This window comes from Electrona antarctica (assembly GCF_951216825.1).
Source record: "Electrona antarctica genome assembly, chromosome: 22".
NCBI classification, from domain to species: domain Eukaryota; kingdom Metazoa; phylum Chordata; class Actinopteri; order Myctophiformes; family Myctophidae; genus Electrona; species Electrona antarctica.
This window is the reverse complement of record NC_136805.1, coordinates 35,379,089-35,402,008: the sequence shown is the minus strand read 5'-3', so window position 1 is coordinate 35,402,008 and position 22,920 is coordinate 35,379,089. Positions and strand designations below refer to the sequence as shown.

Here is a 22,920-nt window from a genome sequence, read left to right as displayed (position 1 = left end):
GTCACATTTCACGGGCCTCCTCGGTACTGATGTTATGAAGTCAATGATGGACTCCCTTTTAGGAAAGGCCATACCTGGGTTAAAGAAATGTTCTTTGGAATCCCTTTGTGTGTATTTCTGTGGGGATGGCCCATGGACTTCAGAATATTCCTGTCGTTATTCAACATTGTGTCGTGTGAGAGTGAAATCAGCTGTTATAAAGATCATTAGAGATATAGCATGACGTCACCAGCAATGCCCATTGCCCAATACCACTGTTCCTCAACCTCAGGACGGACCCCCCCCCACACACACGTTCCAAATGGACCCTTACTGGTTAACCTTTACTTAGCCAGTAAAAACCACAGTGAGACCAATGGACCACATATGGGTTCATTGGGTTCCACGTGTTCCAATGTGCTGAAGGCTAAAGGCTCATACATAGTCTGGATTTTCGGTGGTGAGGTGACCACCGCTCCGGTGGTGAGCTGACCACCGGAGCTGAAATAACGTTGAGCGGTGGTGAGTAAAAACAGAGAGAAGGGCTGGGGCGGTGGCGGTGGTTTGCTCTTCACCGCGGCTCGTGACGTCATGTTGTAGTTCGGTGGTCACCTAACCACCGTAAATCCAGACTATGTATGAGCCTTAAGTTCAGAAACTCCTTCCAACCACACACCCGTCATGGCATTGGCTGTCCAGAAGTCCATACTTTGGACAATGGTTTGGGTTATGTCTGACGTGCTTACGTCATGCCCACGCTATAGGCCTCTATATAACCACGTCCAGCACCCACACAAACTCAGAATCATAGTAGAGAGGAGAACCTCCCTTTTATCAGACTACCACTATATATATTCCAAACTTAAATAGTGTTAAAGCCAATAGGGGCGAACATGGAGAAAGAATTGAAAGCCCTCCGGGCAGAGAACGCTGCGCTCAGAGAGGAGTTGACGATCGCCAAGGAGGAGTTAAGCGCCCTCAAAGAGAAGATGCAGATGCAAGAAAGCCTTCACGAGGACCTGCAGAACCTCATGAATTGGGAGCCCGGCCCAGAGTTGACCGAGGAGTGTGACGGCGACTACGAGATTTAATGAGGACGGGATTATATAGAACGGCAACACTTTGCAGAACCGTGTGAGTCCTGGGAGCAGGAACTTTCAGAAGAATCTGGAGAGACACAATAAGGACAGGGTAATTCAGCAAAGCATTGACCTCTGACCCAATTTCTTTATCGGTCTGTTTTCTTTTATTTACTACTAGTGGGCTCGATCTCTTGGGAGAGGCCATTTATTGTCACTTGTTTTTTTATCAGTTTATTTTTAAATTACATTTATTTTGTATTTTATTTTTCCTCCGATGAACTTTCACCCACAAGCTACGTTCAGACTTACTGACAGGTTTCCAGGCCTGAGCTGGTTGAGGGATTGGGAATTGTTTTGGATATCTTATTCATGTGAAACGTTTGGTGGGGACATTGTTTCTGTGTCGTTTGTCTTCGTTTTATTAGACGATAGAATGTACAGAGACAGGAAGACGAGGGCCCCCAGATCATATGGTATGTGCTCTACCAGGTGAGCTACTGTATTGTTGCTCTCCAGATCATATGGTATATGTGCTCTACCAGGTGAGCTACTGTATTGTTGCTCTCCAGGTCATATGGTATATGTGCTCTACCAGGTGAGCTACTGTATTGTTGCTCTCCAGGTCATATGGTATGTGCTCTACCAGGTGAGCTACTGTATTGTTGCTCTCCAGGTCATATGGTATATGTGCTCTACCAGGTGAGCTACTGTATTGTTGCTCTCCAGGTCATATGGTATATGTGCTCTACCAGGTGAGCTACTGTATTGTTGCTCTCCAGGTCATATGGTATGTGCTCTACCAGGTGAGCTACTGTATTGTTGCTCTCCAGGTCATATGGTATATGTGCTCTACCAGGTGAGCTACTGTATTGTTGCTCTCCAGGTCATATGGTATATGTGCTCTACCAGGTGAGCTACTGTATTGTTGGTCTCCAGATCAGATGGTATCTGCTCTACCAGGTGAGCTACTGTTGATCTCCACACGAGTTGGGGAGGTTTGAGTAGAGGATCGTGAGGGTTTAGTTTAATGTTTTTATCATTTAAAATATTTTATTTGCCAATCTAAAAGTGGGATTATTTGTTGGCACTTTTTGTGTTGTGTATTTATGATTTTTTTTGAGTGGTGCAAACCACTCCAACAACTGGCTTTGTACCCGTGTTCGTACCAAAAAAATGAGCATGGTTACTATGGTCACTGACATTACGTCAGACCACAGCTGATCAGGCTATATAAGACCTTGCACCACTCAGTTCACACGGGTGTGATTTTTGTCTGCATGCACACCTTTTAACTACTCGAACCCCAGCATTCCTATTCCTTTTCCCACAACCCAAAATAGCAGATCAATGCATCGCAATGCACGTGTTGCGAGCTTGTAGATCAGCTATTTTTGTCGAAGGGATTTAGTGTGTACGGTAGAGGGAGAAAGGTGTAGCGATTACAGTTGCTACTTGGTTTAAGTGGTTCATCGGAAATCTATTACCATAGCAGGGGTCTTCAACATAGGTTCTGGGAGTGGGACCCCTGGGGGTAGCGCTGCAAAATTCTTGCTCAATAATGTGAATCTCGATTTTCCTCCAAGAATTGGAGGAATGATTCTCGCATGATTCTAATTTTTTCCATGAACATATTTATTGTCTTTAATCTGTAGTTGCTGAACATTACTACATTCAAAACGTGACACCCAGAGCCAACTACTGACACTGGCTATAAACAAAAGCGTGCAAAGTGTGAGCAAAACAAAGTGCTTGACTTAAACCTCTCAAAGTCTCTCTTGTAGCAAATAAAAAATCACACTTGTGTGAAGTGAGGGGCGCTCTTATTATCTCATCGTACGTCATCATGACGTAACATGTAGATTTGCTCAGACACATGACGTAAAATCTCCATTCATTGTCAATGGGAATTTAATGTTTGTGTAAGACGAAAATCTACACTATAGCTGAATATAGGAGGGGCTAGCGCCCCTCAAAAAAAGGAATGTGGTGAAATGACCAATTAAAGCCAACTGAATGGCCAACTGAACAATAGGCCTACTACAAACAATAATTATTTATGTTTGAAAATCTACAGAAAACTTTTGATTTCGTTTAATAAAATAGTAGTAGTAGTAGTAGTGGTAGTAGTGGTGTTCTGTATGCCAAACTACAATCAACTATGGTTGAGTATAACATTATATTAAATAATATTAAAGGTCCGCTGACATTCCCCCTTTAAAGTGAAAAATATGTGTTGGCTCGCTTCTGAGATTAATCTAAATCAGAACCTGGCAATAGAATTCCCTTCATATGAAGTTCATAGTACCACCAGTGATGGAAGGAGAGGTAAAAGTATTCTGTTAAAAGTGAAGTCTGGTATTCCAAATTTCACGTGAGTAAAAGTAAGTATTCAAAATAAAGTATCCAAAGTATAGGGCTGAAAGTGGTTAGGTTTTGTTTTGTAATCAAAATCTAGTAATTAATGTAAAAAGGTTTGTAGTGTGGTAAAATTGTAGCGTGGAGTAGAAGTAATAGTGAATATTGGAAATCCTCCAGTAAAGTAATAGTTACTTTCCACCACCCACAAACTTTTAATTTAGCCAGTTTCTATAGCTTGAGGAGCACTGTGCTACATGTAGCCAGCAACCATTCAAAATGTACCGTAGGCCTAAGTGGTGGAATGCCTAGTGTGGAGGAAATCAAATAAGGACCTTGAAGAAAGTTCAATTTCAGGAAAGTAAAAAAAAAATGTTAACACTGTTAACAAAAGGCTAATAAAAGGCTACAGCCATGCCTGCAGCATCTGTGTGTGTACAGCAGGTGGCAGCAATAGGCCACGAAGCTATCATACAGTGCGGAAAGTTTATTATTTATATTATGTTCAACTTCGAGTGGTTCTCACTCAGCCTTAGTGGACCCCACACAATAATCATCATATTTTGAACTGGGGAGTGGGGATCGACCCGCACCCTGACAAGCACTAACTGAAGGCAAATTTACATTTAGTTTGATCAGTTCCACACAGATAAATATTGTGAAAATAGCAGATCTACAAGCTCACAAAGCCTTGCAATGCAAAACGTTAGGTTAGTTTGCATATCATTTGGCCATTTGATGACCTTTTACCTTTGATACAGTATAAATGGCCTTTTTTTAAATGGCCTTTTTCTTTGCTTTTATTTCCCTTTCTTGTTTAAGTCTTAAAAGTCTTTATCACTTCACTGATCAGCTGGGGGGTCTCCCCCCAAAATGATGTGGGGACCCCCAGGGGTCCCGACCCACAGGCTGAGGTGGGTATATAGAAGTGTCAATTTGTACGTCTCTAAATGTTTTGATGAATTGAACATGGTGGACCCTCTTGTAAACAAGTGTAATGCTTAATTGGGTCGTCCACTCACAGTTAACAGTCTTTGTATTGAGTTTGTGCTTGAAATGTACTGTAATCCTGCAAACTGTTAATAAATATTTCAATCAATCAATCAATCAATCAATCCATAGCTCTAATGTCGAATGCAACGGCAGCAAATTATTATGGACCAGAGCTAGATCTGTCCAGACTCGTCCCAGCTTTACTTTTTTGACTTCACTGACTTGTCTTGAAGTGACTTCTAGAGCTTCTAAAGAACCTGAATGAACTGAAGTCAATGAACTTTTGGATTGGCCACGGGGGATCATCAGTTAACACCCACTCCTGATTGGCTGTGTTGAATCAGACGCTGTAGCGGGTGATAGTGGTGATAGATACATGATACTGTACATGGCGTGGACTTATTTCGGGTTTGTCCTGTAGTAACCTTGTGGGCCGTGGGCGTGGCTGCCAGGGCTGGTGATGATGTAACCACTAACTTCACCTCACCACGCATCATACGAGCGAGGACTCATCATACGAGGAGTCCTCGCTCGTATGATGCTCGTATGGCACTCTGTGGAGTCAACTGCGTTTTACATAGTGTTTTCTTTTGATTGATTGAAATATTTATTAACAGTTTGCAGAATTACAGTACATTTCAAGCACAAACTCAATACAAAGACTGTTATAGTGGACGACCCAATTAAGCATTACACTTGTTTACAAGAGGGTCCACCATGTTCAATTCATCAAAACATTTAGAGACGTACAAATAGACACTTCTATATAGTCAAAGAACAGAACAGGAATTCATCATAAAGGAGGTAAAAAGGGAAAATATTTTTTTACGGGGATTTTACGGGGGCCAGTTTCGAATTGCAGCCGTCCATAGGTGCCCGTTGAGAGCGGTTTTGAAGGAGTCAAGGGATTCACATGTCTTAATGACTGTTGGTAGGGCGTTCCACATTTTGGTGGCATAGGAGCGAAAATAATTTAGTCCCTTGTTTGTGCCGAATCTGGGTTGTACATGGTTCGTTGCATGGTTCTCAGCCTGTGGGTCGGGACCCCAGGGGTCCACACATAATTTGGGGGGGAGACCCCCAGGCTGATCAGTGAAGATAATGTAAAGACTTGTAAGACTTAAACAAGAAAGGGAAAAGCAAAGAAAAAGGCCATTTATACTGCATCAATCAAAGGTAATCCACAAACTATTAAAACAACAGTTCAAACATTGGCCAAATTATATGCAAACTAAAGTTTTGCATTTCAAGGCTTTGTGAGCTTGTAGATCTGCTATTTTCACAATATTTATCTGTGTGATCAAACTAAATGTAGACTATACATTTGCCTTCAGTTACTTCCAAGTGCTCTAGGGTGGGGGTCTATCCCCACTCCCCAGTTCAAAATATATTGTGTGGCTGGGGTCACAGGCAGCCTTTAAGGCTGAGTGAGAACCACTGGTTTGGACTCTAAATCAGTCTAAATCAGCCACATATTTTCTGAGGTGGTACTTCAGTATAAAAAGGTTGGGAACCAATGATTTAGACTGGACTGTGTCTGTATGAGATCTTGAGCTTTCTACTGTACTACTGTACTGTCAGTGTTCTCCAAAGTCTGCAATCTTTCTTGATATTGTTGCTGTCGGGAGGAAAATGGTATAACCACCTGATGGATCAGATCTGGACAGATCTGGACACCTCAGTCAACCTATTTTCAGCTAAGGTAGGCCTACACTGACTGCTCACTGCTCACAGAAGGTGCAAGTTGAGACAAAGTGCAATACTGTGGTGACTTGCTTAGAATAGTATCATGCCTGAGTTATTTACCATTGGGCCTGTCAAATCAAAGCCTTTGTTAGAATGCTGTCAAACACCCTGCACCTTTTTTACATACATCAAATGAAATGTAGTATAACGTGCTTCGGACAAAACCTCGACTCAATTGGACCCTCAAACTGTCTGCTAAACAATTAACTCCACCTCTCTCCCTCTCATGGAAGTAATTGGCAATATATAAAGTTACAACACTAACTTTGATGATGGCAGTATTGCTTTGTTTACAAAATATAACTAAAGGTTTTCTTAAAGGAGAGTTCAGTGATTTGGGTGATTTGGAAAACCCCCCGGTCCACCCCGGTAGCAAGATGTGCACATGCACGCTCTACAGTGGGGGGACACGCAACAGGCCAACAGCACGCACACCAATAATCACACATACTGCTGGGTTAGCACTGGAAATTATATTGTTGCCAAAAAATAAAAGGAAATGATTAAGCTACCATTTAATAATCATTGCTATTAACTAAAGTGTCTAGTAACAGGGGTTTCTCTCAGTTTTTTGAGTGGTGCAACCACTCCAAGGAACAGCAATGTCCGCGTTAACCTATGTGACATGTGTTAACCTGTGTTAACCTATGTGTGACTATGAGTACCAGACCAGTAGGGGCAAAAGTGTCGCTGTTGTGCCAGAAACAGAGAGAGTTGCCTGTTAATGAGAGAGAGAGAGAGGGGGGGGTTGCACCACTCAGTTCACACAGGTGTGATTTTTTAGTAAACACCACCAAGCTGAGGGTTTTCAAGAGCAACGTCCTTGGTGTTCTCCTCATCTCCTGTATGGGGCAGAGTCATGGAAAGTGACACGGGTCACATCTGTCACAAGCTGGACGTATTTCAGACAAGATGATATTGGCCCATGACAGTCTCCAATGAAGACCTTTACAGGAACACAGGCCTGACTGACCCCACTGTCAAGTGTCATCAATCTCAGAAGATGGATGTGGATTGGTCATGTGTGCTGAATGGACCTGCCTCACCCAAGTGCCATGCCAAGGTATAGCCATGAGATGAGAACTCGGATGAACCTGGGACCAAGTGCAGCATTGGTAGACGGACAGCATTGGCGTTACAGTGCACCTTATGTGCTATCCAGCACGAAGAGGATTGAGTAAGTATAAGCACTAAGCAGGTTAAATTTTCAGTTTCAACTCAATGAGTGCTCATTTCTTTGTATCATCACCTCCAATCCAAATTCACTTGTTTATCCTGTAATGCCCTGTATGCTGTATGCGTTCTCTCTCCTCATTGGATGAAATTGGTATCCCGAACTGAAAATGTATTTTCTGTTTAGCAATGACTGCTATAAGAACATAGAGCACTTATTTTAATATAGCCTATTAACAAAAAAAATCTGAACCTTTAATTAATAATTCATTTCCATGCTTGAAATAGTTGACTGCATATAAAGCGCAACAGCCCTTTTCATTGTTCTATTATTAAAGAATTAAAATACAATATTTGACAAGTTGGCAGTGAGGGAGAGAAACAAGATCAAGGGCAAAAATAAACTGTTAATTGTTAATGTGCCAGGTGAGGGATAAAGGAAAGTTATTTGCTGAGGAAATTGTGCAGTAAGTCAGTGCACATGAAATAAATAAACAGGCAGCCGTCAATGCAATTACAAGTTTATTGAAAATACCTCTGAATTGTATTTCAGAATATATTTCATATTTTACATATCCAGAAAACGTAACAACCATTTGTTCCCCTAATAATGAAGAATAAAGAATCTTTGAAGCTCTGAACAGCAGACGTTTTTGTTTTTCTTCTTTTTTTTTTCATTGCTTGTTGTGGTATAAACTTCTATGCTTGGTGAGTTCTAAAATGCTCCAACATCCCCCCACAATAATGTTAGGCCTGTATGAAAGCATCGCTATGCATGGAATTTAATATTGAGATGCCATGTCTAATATCTTAAAACTAGTTGGCACATCCATCAGGGTCACTTTTCACACGTTTTAAATCCACCTGGACAAATAATCGATTAAACATTTGCAGCAGGTATAAGGTTTGCACTCCCTTTTCTTTTTCCCCATCTGCGTTAAAACAGGATAGACCAGTATAGTTGCATTTGCATTCATTTTAATGTAGCCAATCCCACACCTCTTTTGTCTATCGCAGTGGTTCTCAAACGTTTTTTTTACATTTTTATTTCAAATACCCCAATAACTCTGAGAATTACATGTAGAGACCTCAGGGAACAGTGAGGGTCCCTGGACCCCATGTCGAGAACCACTGGTGGTCTATCTTAAAATACCCATGCATGTATAAAACAACACATGGGCAAGACATTCCACACGGTGCTCAAAGTCAGATTAGCTGAATGGTATTTGTACCTTTTTTTTTTTTAGAATAGATGTGATTCAAGATCAGGAATGGAGAAGTCATAAGGCATTAGGTAGGCTCCTGACTTTTTGGGCCAAAACAAATGGATGCTGTATTCAAAAGCATTTTTACAGACCATCCTATACCAAACTGAAAATTTGAAAACCTACTGTACCAGGACAGATTAAAACATTTGCATCTCTAGAGAGCCAGAGGACAGAAATAAATACATCAATAAATAAATGTGCATATTATACCAGCACGAAACCAGAACTTTAGATGAACGTAAAAGCAATGCTCCTCAAATTATTTTTGCGACAATATTGAAACAACTCTTGTAGAACATAAAAGGGGAAACTATACCATTTCCCACAAAACAGTACAGCAACAGTTCTGATTATCAAAAAAAGCTATGCTACTTCACAGTACATTACAAAAATATATGCAGTGCAGCGGTTTTTGCCATTAGAATGAGGAAGAAAACGGTATACCACAACACCTACGACCATGCAAGGCATGTTTTCGTAACACCCAGAACTGTTGCAATCAACGGTTGCAACGCGGACCAACAATAGCACCCCCGTGTATAGGGTTGGGATCCGAAACCGGGGGAAACCGGGTACAGGTATGTGGACCTCACGTCTGCTATACAGCTACAATACCAGTGGCTTTCAGACGTTTTGGTTTCAAGGACCACCATAACACATTTTGTTCCATTTATACATGGTCAGAGTTACAGACCTTTTAAGGGTCCATTTGGAACCCTGTCAAGTAACCCCAGAGGGTCCCTGTACGTCACTTTAAGAATCAGTGAGGTATGTATAGGAATACATAGGAATCGGACGGTTAAGAGGGAATCCTAAATGATCCATTCCTAACCCTACTCCCAACTCTCCGCGTTGCCCTTCAGGAACAAGAGGACAGAAAGGACAGATCTCAAGAACAGCAAAAGCGACTGATATACTACCACATTTAAAAGAACGTCCACTGTGCTACGTCGAGCGGAAAAGCAACATCGAGCTACATATGCGCAATAGATGGCCCATATGCATGGCAGTCACACAAAACAAAAAGTCACTTGGCACATTTCTGGGTACAATGGCATGTGTCATTTAGAAATAACAAGGTAGGTTAATTGCAAAAGGTCTAGTTTGAGATATTCAACATTTAAAATTGGCAATGAATGGCAGTTTCAATTTAGTTTAGTGAAAATGGGTCCCTAAAATTGTCCTGAGATAATGCTACTGAATAATCTCATTATGTACTGTACTGTACTGCAGGGGTTCTCAACGTTTTTGGGGCTGGGGACCCCCGGAAATGCTGTGGCCATGTCCCGCCCCCCTCCCCACCACCAATACAAACTGACTGCAAAAATAACCTTAATAATAGAGAAAATATATCATAAATTAATACCAGATATAATCATTAAGGAAGGTTTAATGTAATATGTGTACTAAACTCTACATTTAAAATTTTCCAGCCATTCAGTTGCAAAAAAAAAAAATAATAATTTGGGGACCCCCCCAAAATAATTTGGCGACCCCCCCCCCCCCCCCCGCAACCCATGGGTTGAGAACCCCTGCAGTGTACTGTACTGTATGTGTATGTCGTCAATAGCTAATATCTATAACCACGTAAACCCTCCATGCTTAGTTGATACAAAAGACTGCTCCTTTCCCCCCAAAACCAAATCTATCCAGCAATAATAGCAGGTCTACAAGCTCTCAGCGTGTCACAATTGTGACCTGTTGTGAGCTTGTAGATCTGTTATATTATGTTCACCCCCAGAATAGGGAGGGAACGCTAGGATGCATGTGGTTTAGAACAATTTGACTTTTGTTTTGTTTTGTTACTCTATTTTGTCTGTGTAATTATAAAACCTCTTTTGGAAACATGCTCTTCACTTGTTTTCTTGTGAAGGTTATCCGTATCATGAGCTGAAAATGCATTACAGTCTGGGTTCCCTCAATTTGAGCTCTTTTTCGTGTAAATAATAAGCATTGTACAACTGGACAGTAAATAAGTTGCTAAAAGTAGGGTTATGGTAATTGAAATCGCTGTATAAACATTTGCTGTAAACAGTAATAACAAAGGCCATAGTATCCAAATAAGCATCATACCCAATGGAATGACACACTGGTATTCTACTATGTCAGTGCTCTATTTATTGTAAATATAGTGTATATAGAGTATTGACTGAGTAACATTAATTTGCTTAGATCCAGCAAACACACTGCATGAAAACGATGGACACCACAGTGCCTAACTGGTTTGAGGATGTACTGTAGTAGACTGTTGAAATGATGCTATTTCAGTCCTAGACACAAAGTCCAAAGACATTTCTGACTGATTGCCTCTGCAACGATTTGTATCACTGCAACAAGCTGTCTTAACTATAAGAGCGATGGCTACGCTAGGAGCTTTGGCAAATATATATTTTGTTGCAGCTACACACCACCAAAAACAGGAGAAGTGAGTTCAAGACTCATGACATTTATCTTTAAGATACAAGAGATTGTACAGCTGTCAATGGGAGTTGAGGGCATGGTTGTAGCTACACAAAAGAAAAGAGCTCCTCCAAAATTGTTGGTTTCCTCATTTAGCTTGTTTGTCTTGAAGCTGACCCAACATTTCAGAAAACAACTTCTTAGCCATTTCTGTGGCTCCCGTCTCCTGTGCGCTGTAACCTAGCTTGGACTACTTCTTTGGATACTCTCTTGCAGTCGCTGGCCAGGCCCAGGCGGCACATGGTGTCGATGAAAAGCGTGGTGAGGTTGATCTTGATGCCGAACTCACTCGTCGCATAGTCAAAGGGAAACGTGTGGTGGTAGTTGTGGAATCCCTCACCTTAGGAGACAGAGTAAAAAGGGCATGTTCAGTCCTCACTGCTCATCTGAGATATTTTGTCTGATTAACAAATGTCAATCAGACATCAACACATAGCTCAACTTATGGAAATTCCATATATAAGTAAAGAAATAACATATTAGCATTATATTATCTTATTATGTATTATATTAGTAGTAGCATCTATTATCTAAAAGTTTGAGAACCACTGCAACATTATGTTTTTCACAAAACTGTTTAGAAGACATTCGTAGAATCGACCTCAGGTCGTAATGGGTTAAATCTAATGTATGGGGCATACTGGAACAATGATTTATGGTGGCTCTGAAGGTTTAATCGTCCATTCAAGCATAATTAACTGTTTACAACAACATCATTTTCAGTGAAAACATTAGCTGAACACGATGGGCAATCAATACATGCCAATGCCAACACTACCTATTAAAAAAAAGTTAGCTTTTTCTTTTACCACCCTAACATTCATTAGACACTAAGGAGGGACTTCATGAGAGAGAAAAAATCACACCCGTGTGAAGTGAGTGGTGCAACTCCGTGTGGGGGTTCCCGGGGGGGGGGGGGGGGGGGGGGGGGTTCCAGACCCACAGGAACGCACCCAGGGTGCCGGCCCGGTTCCGGCGAGCCGCCCCGCGTCCGAAACGGTTGAGAGTAGAGTCTACTGTACCCTCTACTGTACTGTACTGGCACACCCGAAATCATCGATCATATATACAGTTACACCCACACACATAACTCCGTAAGGGAGTGGTTGCACCACTCAAAAACTATCCTTCTAATTCTCCAATCAACTTCTGATGAAAAGGCATGACAAACCTTATATCCATTCCATACCTACACAATACACATACAATACCTTATGTAAACCTTACCTGATTCGGAGTGTGCGCTAGAAACACAAGCATTCTTGAGTGCCTCAGTCCAATCCTTTTGTTTTATAGTGTATTTTACCATTAGTTGTCTTCAATTAATTTGACCAGCAGTGGCATGTTATGCAATTACACTTGCTGATCCGGTCTGGGTTCTAGAGCGTATATGGAAACTGTGCAAATGACCAGCTAGGTGGGATCTAGACCACATCAGACTGGTTTGTTTGGAAGGCTGTTCCAAAAGGTACCATTTGCTCCTTTGATTTTGGAACCCAACTTGTTAAGATGGTGAGTAGGCTACCTAACATAATACCAAATAACTTTATTACTATTCTGAAGTGATGATTGGCTCCAATCTTTTAAGAATAAAATAGGTGCTTAAGTGGTGAATATTCATACCTATGGCGCTGAACGCGACAAACTTGTTCTCCCTGGGGTTGATGCCTTCGTCATAGGGTCTGTTCCCCCACATGTGAGCAGCGCTGTTGACCAGCCAGGTGGCGTTCAGAACCAGGGTGTACCTCAGCAGAGCCGGGACGAAGTATGCCACCCACAGTGTCTCCCCCCACAGGTACCAAGGCACGAGCATGGGCACGCCAAAGCACAGGAGCACCACAGACAGCTTGTAATACCTAGAGGAGAAAAGCGCAGCGCATCAAGTTCATACACATGCACTTATTAAGTCACGACTGTCGATGTATTGTATGTGCATGTATTTAAACTCTGATGTAAGTGATTGGCACTTATGGATTGAATACTTTATTAGACAGAAATGCAAACGGCAACAGCGTACAGTCAAACATTTGGTCTAAAAGGGTAGCAAGATAATGGAATACAGTTTACACTGGTATTCTTCCAAGTCAATCATTTTCTCCATCCTTTATATTTTCTAATACAAAACAGGTTAAATCAACAAGAAAAAAAAAAAAAAAAAAAGATTGAAGCCATTTAGACTATAAATACTTCCACTTGACTAATTTAAATGTACTTACTTCCTTTGAAACATCACAACTTTGTCATTCTTTAGGTCGTTGAGCTCCAACTTCTTTCCTTTTTCAATGACGTCGGGGTGTTTGCGCACCAGCAACCAGCCAATGTGGGCAAAGAAGAAGCCCCGGGTGGCGTTGTGAGGGTCAGCATCGGTTTCTGAATGTTTGTGGTGAACCCTATGGTCTCGAGCCCATTCAAAGATATCATTCTGTGGGTCGACGCAAAGACAAAGATTACATACACCGGGTAGTCAAGATGGTACTTATACTGGTATGATAACTGCCATTATGATATTACTTCCAACTGTGCGTGCGTGCGTGTATGATTGTCTGTGACCTTAATGCTCTGCAGTTACCTGGAAGTAGAGCTGCACAATTAATCGAAAAAAGATTGCGATCTAGATTCAGACACCTAGCTAGCAAGAATCGTGCATCATTGGTTGGCTGTCCAATACATTTTAGTTAATTTTATATTTTTGCTACAAGAGAGAGACTTTAAGAGAGGTTTAAAGCCAAAACCAGTTTTAAGGACATGTCATACCAATGCAACTCCTTGCAACTGCCATTGGGGATAATGGTTGCATGCAACTACTCGCAACCGTTTGTGTATGGTGACAAACTTATTAAGCCACCGAGAGGCTAAAATCGGGGAAATGTACTGCCAAACGCGCTGCATGCCAAGAACTCACTTCTCCAGTGTATTGCGTTTTGTTCATTTATTAAGCAAGGTATATTAAAACAATTGATTTAGCGACATCATACCAAAGTGCGTTGTGCGAATAGAATACAGATTAGCAGCATGGTGTTAACAGTCTTAGCGTTTGTAAAGCGGTTCAGCAAAGTTTGACTTCCCCGTCGTTCACCCCCCCCTCTCCTTCCATTCATGAAATGCCACCGGTGAACAGCTGACTTTACTACCTGTCTGACGTAGCACCCAACACCACGTGACCATAGCAACCATAGCAACCCAATCGAGCTGTCTAACCTGTCACCAACGGTTTGGCTGCAAGGAGTTGCATGGCGAATAATTGGTGTGGTTTGGCCTTTAGTCAAGCACTTTGATGTTGTCTGTTTAAAGGCACAGTAGTTGGCTCCAGGTGCCACATTTTGAAAGTATTAAAGGGGCATTCCACTCATTTTCAACATTTTACTATGTCATTAATATACCATAGAGCTGTTGTGTGGAAATAATAAAAAAGTCCCCCCATTCTGTGTTTCCTAGAACTAGAGGTCTGAAAAAAATGTTAATGATTTTTTTCATAATTACAGTTCTAGGAAACACAGAATGGGGGGACTTTTTATTATTTCCACACAACAGCTCTATGGTATATTAATGACATAGTAAAATGTTGAAAATGAGTGGAATGCCCCTTTAATGTTCAGCAACTACAGACTAAAGACAATAAATATGTTCGAATCGTGCAGCACTATACCTGGAAGGCCATGGAGTTAGCGAGGGCGAGGAAGATTTTCAGGGGTACTGATGCTTTATAAGATTTGTGGCTCCACAGCCGATGAGCTCCTGCAGTCACTCCTAAGGCACTTACCAAAAATAAAAACACAGCTGCGGGAGAAACAAAGGAGTTCATCAAGGACGCTATAATAACTTTCTCGCACATTCACGCCCCAATATGTCATGAATCATTTTATTGTATTTGGATGAGTCACTGTGGAGAAATGTAACCACGCGTGGGTGTCAACGCGTAACTACTAAAGTCGACAATCTGGGTGTACAAGGAACTAATTGGAGCAATGCTTTGTAGGCCTATCAATTATTATCGTGTTCAGGGGGGGGGGGGCATTAAACAAAGTATTGCAGCTGACAGGTCCTTTTTGATGTAAATCAATCAAGTCACCTTGATTCAAGTGACAGATGCCAAAAAGTGATTAAAAATAATTATATAATCGCAGCTAGTCTACCTTTTGGGCACCCATGCTTTATGATTCCAAACCATTCCATTCCCATTCAGGCTCATTCATTCATGCATTCATCCATCCATCCATCCATCCATCCATCCATCCATCCATCCATCCATTCATCCATTCATTCATTCATTCATTCCTTCATTCATTCCTTCATTTCATTTCATTCATTCATTCATTCATGCATTCATTCATGCATTCATTCATTCATTCATTTATTTATTCATTCATTTATCCATCCATTCATTCATCCATTCCATTCATTCATTCATTCCTTCATTCCATTCATTCCTTCATTCCATTCATGCTTCACTCTCTTCGGTTTCTGCACGAAGGAGCAGACCGATGTGTCCCAAGTAGTGATGGGAGATTAATCGGTAAATACATCGGTATCGGCCGATTCTATTTTTTTTTTATATAATCGGCATCCGTCCGATTAATCAATCGGTCCGATTAATTAATTGGTCCGATTGTCTTTACAGATAAACAAGCCCACAGTAACAGCTTGAACAGATCTACAAGTTCACAATATTAAATATAAGGTATTAAAGTTAAATCTGACTTGCCTAAGCCTGCAGTGCAAATACCCTGTTACATGTATTTTTCAGAATGGACTAAATTATTCAAATGTTTTAATACAGAATGTAATATCGGACATAACAGCAATTAATTATATCGGATATCGATATCGGCCAAAATGTCTCATCGGCACATCCCTAGTCCCAAGAACCAACCATGTATTTGTACACAAATTATTATTATTAATTATCTTATTTTACATTCCACATAAATCTAACCTCCCACGGGGCAGCACACCTAAACCTAACTTTAACCCATGTCTAACCAATGACTAGTCTAAACTAAGTATGCACCCCTCCACAGACCAGAAGACAGATCGTTCTGTCCACTTCAGGTGTTTAGACAGATATCTCGTGTTGTGTTTGTACTTTGTAGACATGGTTGCGTCCCCTCTCAAACAAGCACTTGCCTGGTCTGGAAAGCAAAACTCCACCAAGTTTTATTTACCTACCAGGGGCAGGTGGGCAACCCTTTAGTGCCAATGCCTGCTATATAATAAGCTGTAATTAACAGGTGTGTTGAGAATAGCCGATGGTTAAACTGTACTCATAGCCTACTTCATTATGTTCAATATGGTACATGGACCATAATCTTTTGTTACACAATATAGCTCCATTATAATGCTGTTCATTTATAAATATGACACAAAATGACACTTAAATAAAGAAAAATCTAATCAAAAATCGCATACAAGTAATTTGTGTGGCAACATATTATTAAAAGCTTTATAATATAATATTCCCCTACACTATTAGCCTTTTTTGTTTTTAAGGAACAGAGAGCAAAATGCAGGCAACCACTCAATCATTAGCCTGTAACCACCTGGGATATGGTGGTGGGAAAGTGGGCTGGTGCCTCAGTCTGGAAACCATATGACATAACGTTACAGCTGTGACTTTCTGGCTTTGAAATATTATTCAACCCGTCATATGCACGCAGACTATTTAAAGATACTCAATACTTACACCAAACCAAGGTCAAGGGGGATGCTGAGGGGACTTGTGTTACGCCATAAGCAGCTCCTGTGTGCAATACAGTCATCAGTATGACGTTTTTCCAGACCATTATCTGCTGGGGCTTGGGGCCTGCTTTCTCTTCGTATGTGTGGTCAAAAGCATCGTCTCTTGTCGGCTCTGAAAGAGCCGTATTATTCCCGTTGCTGCTGCTGCTGCTGCTGGACCTGTGCTTCACGGCCGGAGAATCTGACACAGCCTCCGTCATGGTTAATTGCTGCTAAAAATATATATTGTCTGCAAAGATAAATGAAAAACGACATATATTTTGTTGTTATATCAGATCCTTTGTGAACATACGGCTACAAAAACCCACGACCTGCATTAATTGCAGTGATGCTGCTTTGCCTGGGCTTGGAGACAGGCAGGATGGGAACGTGATTATGCTGTTGCATAAGCATAATATTTATATTTACAGTGGGGGGGAAACAAAATCAAATCAAATAATATAGGAAACGCGCTTCATACATTGCAGCCATGCCTAATATTGAATCATACTCACCTAAATGTAGACTTTGACGAGGGATTGGTGTGTGTTTTTAATGAGTGGTATTAAGTTATGTACAGCCACCAAACTACGACTGTACAGAAGAGGGAAATAAACGGAGGCTGCGTGCATCTGTACTGAGAATGAAAATGAAGTGCAAGCTCCTCTAGCTGTGATTGGACGAGCGGGCAGCGTTGCCAGGTTGTGTGAGAAATAAGCAACCAGGTATTTTGATTGATTGATTGATTGATTGATTGATTGATTGATTGATTGACTGACTGACTGACTGACTGACTGACTGACTGACTGACTGACTGACTGACTGACTGACAGACAGTTTGCAATAGGCTAAAGTGTTACGATTATACAATGGTGTAAAAAGGAAAACCCTGAGGGCTTGTTTCCATCTCTGAAGTCGGTAGAATCTGCACCTGGCTCGCTGATAACAAACTATCTTTACTAAAACCTGGGAAAAACTGAATCCATTCTCTTTAGATCAAATAGTAATCTCAGCAAGGCAGATGGCTTCTTCAAAAAGATGAAATTACATATAGGTTCCATCCTGGAGGCTAATCTTTCCAGTGATAAAATGGCCACCAACGTAATCAAAAAAGTCAACCAAAGAACAAGATTCCTTTACAGGATCTCCTCACTGGTCAACAAAAAAGACCCTAACAGGAGCCCTCGTACAAGGTTTCTTCGACTATGCATGCACCTCTTAGTACCACAGCACCTCAAAGGCCCTTAACCAATTTTGGCCTGACGCCAATTCGAAAAAGCCTTCTAAATCCTGACCTAAGTTTTCTGAAAAACTTCAAATATTTATATAGCAGCATCAAATATTTTTTAATTTTTGAATACTGTATGTACTGTACAGAACCCCAAGAGGGGTTCCCATCCAAAATGGGTTAAAACAAGGCCCCAGACTTCCCAAAACAAAGGCTCCCACTTGGCCTCACCCCCTGAACCCACTTCACCCCTGCCCACTTTGACAGGCTGGAATGGCTTAGGGTCGACGACAGAGTACAGAATATTGCAATGGGTCTGGTCCACAAGATTCGATACACCACCAAGATACCCATGTACCTGTCTAAATGAAGTCCAGTCTGTGCAACCCAGATTCGGCACAAACAAGGGACTAAATGCAGATCAATTCATCTTGGCATCCTTCCTTATGAACATGTTTAAGAAGAACCACTGGTTTAAACAACATCAACAAGCCCAAATAAGCAACTACTACACTTTAGAAACAAACCAAAAAACTACCAATATTTATGCTATGTATATCGACTTTACAGAAAAACGCTTATAATAAGCAGACATGGCAACACTGCAGATACCCACCTTACGACACACGTCCCATTGGCTGTCTCTTTATCTGCTGTTAACGCTTCACCGGTTTATTCATTCGCTGCCAGATGTATGCATCCCATCCCATGGCCGCGAGGGACGGCCGGCCTGTCGCGCTGCGATTGGCCCGTCGTTGGTTGTCAAGCAACCAGCGCTATGGTCTGGTTTCTACTCAGGGCCAGCACAGTCTGAGTGCGTAACTGCGTATGTTGTTAAATGAGTTTCCACTAACACTTAGCCTACACACACAGTGGTGTAAAGTAACTAAGTACTTGAGTAAATGTACAGTAGGCCTACATTTACTCAAGTACTGTAGTGTAGCCTACTTAAGTACAATGTTGAGTTTTTTTTTCTTTTCTTTACTTTACTGGATTATTTCCAATTTTCAGTAGCCTACACTTTTACTTCAGATACAATTATTTGAAATATAAATATTTACTTAGTTACTTTGTAGATTTAGATTATTATTACACACATTACACACTTCAGCCCTATATAGGCCTACCGTACATTTCGGCCATTTGAAAATAGCCGATCTACAAGTACATGCTCACAATGCGTTGTGATGCAATGCATTGTGTTTTAAGATGCCTTCAGGGGGAAAGCAAAGCCCCCTCGGATCCCAGATAGTGACAGAATGTAAGGAAATTAAATCTTTATACGTATATGCTTTGTGCACAACTTGTTTTGTTTTTTTCTCCACTACGTCTCATTCTCAAAGGCAAATATTGTACATTGCGATGCAATGCATTGTGGGCTTGTTGATCAGCTACTTTCAAAAGATTTCTTTAATACATTTTTGAACTTCTTAAATGGGGAATTATGCACAATGACTACTACTTTTGGTACTGTACGTATATTTTGAATACTGATACTTTTGTACTTTTACTCAAGTACATTTTGAATGTACAGGTTGACTTGTAGGCCTATGCAGTATCCACATTGCATCTACATTGCAGCATTGACACTTTTACTTAAAGGTAAAATATGTGAGTAGGCTATAGACCACTTTTTCCAGCACTGTACACAAGCTACTGTATATTTAAACAAATAAGTGCATTAATTGGAGGACACGTCCGTCCTGTGCTACAGGCTGCTCTTGTTTAACACACGTTCAACCCATGTACACTATTTTAGGCATGTCATTACAGCCCCCCCCCCCCCCCACACACACACACGCACGCACGCACGCACGCACGCACGCACGCACGCACGCACGCACGCACGCACGCACGCACACACACACACACACACACACACACACACACACACACACACACACACACACACACACACACACACACACACACACACACAAGCATTGCTGTCATCCTCTACGATGGCAGTTACAATAGGTGTGTACGTGTTTTAGATGTAAAACAAGTTAGTTATTTAGGTTGAAAAAACTGCCAACAACTTTTATGTGCTGTGTCAGGAGTTGTCGCACCTCGGGCACACACACACACACACACACACACACACACACACACACACACACACACACACACACACATATATATATATATATATATATATATATATATATATATATATATATATTGATTGGTTGATTGATTGATAGTTTGATCCTAATTGTTCAGTCACCTTTGCCGTTTATTGATTCTGTTGACTGTGACTCTGCTGTCATCTATACCAAACTGTTGCCTGACAGCCAGCTAGCCAATCACAACACTCGTCCCCATTATGGCTATTTGTTGAGAGACATATTGAGCATAAGGTAACACTAATCAATATTCCCAATTCCCACACATTGTTGATTAAAGTTAATTTATAATATTGACTAAAACATACATGGCATTGGTGGTGGTTGTTGTTGCAGACAGCGCAGGCCGCCCAGTTACTCCAGACAGTCCACACATCCATGTGCAGTGGTGGAACAATTACTCAAGTAGCTTACTGTAGCCTACTTAAGTAAGTATACAATGTTAATGTAATGGTATTAGTATTTTTTACTTTAGTGGCATACTTCCAATTTGCAATACTTTTACTTCAACTCCACTACATCTCATTCTCAAAAGGCAAATATTGTACTTTTACGCTAATATAATTATTATATATTTATATATAATTGATACATCACTGAGGATATGTCCCAGGTGCATCCATGCAATGTTTTTTAGTTCTTAGTTGTTCTATTTATAGTGACTCATAGGAATAGACTATATGTGACAACCAGGTATAGTCTATGACCACCCCAGCCGGAATGTAGACGGCTCCCGGGAGCAGTATGGGTTGACGCCCCAGACTGTGTCTTCCGTGTGGAGGCCCAATAGCCCACGGAGGGCCATTTAAGCCGCAAGCGGAGCCTGCACTGCAGCACCACCGTTTCCCTGCTGGTGGAGCCTGCGGAACCATTGCGGCTCAATAATCCTGCCACTCCTGAATTAAGTGTCTGGTGCTGGGAGTCTGGTGCAACGCACAGGTCCTGCATCTGGTGAGAGCAGGAGTGGACCTGGTGAGACGTAGGAGGGCCCCGGACAGAAGTCAACCCACAGAGCCACGTCCTTCCACGTGCCAGACCTCCCAGTCCCAGCAGAGTAGTTTGGAAGCGGCGGACTGTGTGACCCTGTCTTTCCCTAAATGGGACTGATCGCGCGTGGGTAGCTACTGGGACATAAGTCGGGACTTGATCAGCCCGGCTGGGTCACCTGAGTGAGGGGTATGAATGTTGCGAGACCCGAAACCTTGATGACCTTGGGATACATCACTGAGGATATGTCCCAGGTGCATCCATGCGATGTTTTTTAGTTCTTAAGGTTTTGTCACTAGTTACTTTGCATATTATTATAAAACATTTTCAAAAGATTTCCATACATTTTGAAAACTTCCCTGTTGGAAAGGGGATATATATACATTTCCCACTTGATCAGCCCGACACGTTTTACATTTTGAAAACTTGTGAAATGGGACATTCAGCCTGACGAGTACTTTTACTTTTTGTTTTGATGCCAATAATTCTGTACTTTAACTCAAGTCAATTTTGAATACTGTACTTATAACAGAGTACATGATGGTATTTATACTTTTACTTATAACGTTTTTACACCACTGTCCACACCCATGTGATACATTTCTGCAGGGCTTGGGGTTTTGCTATCTATAGAATTTTGCCTGAGATGACCCTCACTTTCCATCTGCTTCTTGTGATTCTTTCAATTCTGAGTGTATTAAAACTGCTTCCCAGTTGAAAACCAAGATGGGCAAAGTTCAAGCACCCTGGAGGAACACATGCTATTTTAAAATTAAAAAGAGAATGGCAAGAAGAGCAGCAAGGAAGTAGAGATGAACCTGTGACAGTATAGTGGTTTACTGTATAGAATAGACTATATATATATTGATTGAATATAAAATGAGCAATATATTTATTATGGTTTGGCGATGAATTGGATCTGCTTTTTAGTACAGGGATCAAGCGCATCAGTCCCAACCATAGGGACTCCGAATCCCCCAGGTGGTAGCTGGGGTGGAGGAGGGTGAGCAAGCAGTGCAGCAGTATCAGTGTGCAGCAGCAAGTAAGCAAGCAGATTGAGCAGTGCAAACTTCCATTTTAAATAGCCGGTATGAAAATGGAATGGGTGTGTGATTGGATGAAGTGAAACACGAGAATTAACGGCCGGCAGCAACTGCACTGAGATTCCTGACTGAACTTGCTCTGCGCATGTCTGTGACAGGCGTGTCGTGATGCTCATTTACCATTTGCACGAATGTATAGAAAATCTTGGAGCTCAGCTCCCAGGGTCAGCATTAAAAAAGAAAATTTGTAATTTATAGGTTTAGCAATGAAATGATGTTGATGGATGATGGGTAAAGAGGAGCATTGTGGCACACGCATATGTGCAAATGTAGGCCTATAGCGATGGATAACAAAAAAATCACACCTGTGTGAAGTGAGGGGCGCTAATATATAAAGTCTAACTCATGTTGATTGGGTGATGTAATGGTGATGTAAAACAAACGGTGCCAACACAAACATTAACAATAAAGCCATTAACAATAGTCAAGAGTCAATATGATTTGACTAAAGACAAACATTAAACCTGTGTATACCCCTCAAAAAAGAGAGAGATTTACTGATAATTTAGTAAAGCTATGGCTCCAAAGTCCAAACTCTGGAATGATCTCTTGCAGAAAACCTTAGACACACCAGTTTGAAAAACAAACTTAAATCTAGTTATTAAAATAAAAAAGAGGATAGACCCTAGGATAGGGTGGATGCATTAGTACTGTTGTTGATGTAGTTATTTATTTTTTAGGCTACTGTTTGTTTTACTAATTTTA

At 41.2% G+C, this 22,920-nt stretch overlaps 1 protein-coding gene across 1 annotated transcript; it reads right to left on the bottom strand.

Moving 5' to 3' along the window:
* Positions 1 to 9,939: 9,939 nt before the first annotated feature.
* On the bottom strand, positions 9,940 to 17,406 carry scd (stearoyl-CoA desaturase (delta-9-desaturase)). Its single transcript, XM_079492570.1, has 6 exons — positions 17,287 to 17,406; positions 16,737 to 17,021; positions 14,703 to 14,833; positions 13,273 to 13,478; positions 12,680 to 12,912; positions 9,940 to 11,396 (listed from the first exon to the last, which is right to left on the bottom strand). The coding sequence occupies exons 2-6, from the start codon at positions 16,990 to 16,992 to the stop codon at positions 11,197 to 11,199; spliced, it is 1,026 nt and encodes a 341-aa protein (XP_079348696.1). The 5' UTR covers positions 16,993 to 17,021; positions 17,287 to 17,406; the 3' UTR covers positions 9,940 to 11,196.
* Positions 17,407 to 22,920: the final 5,514 nt, after the last annotated feature.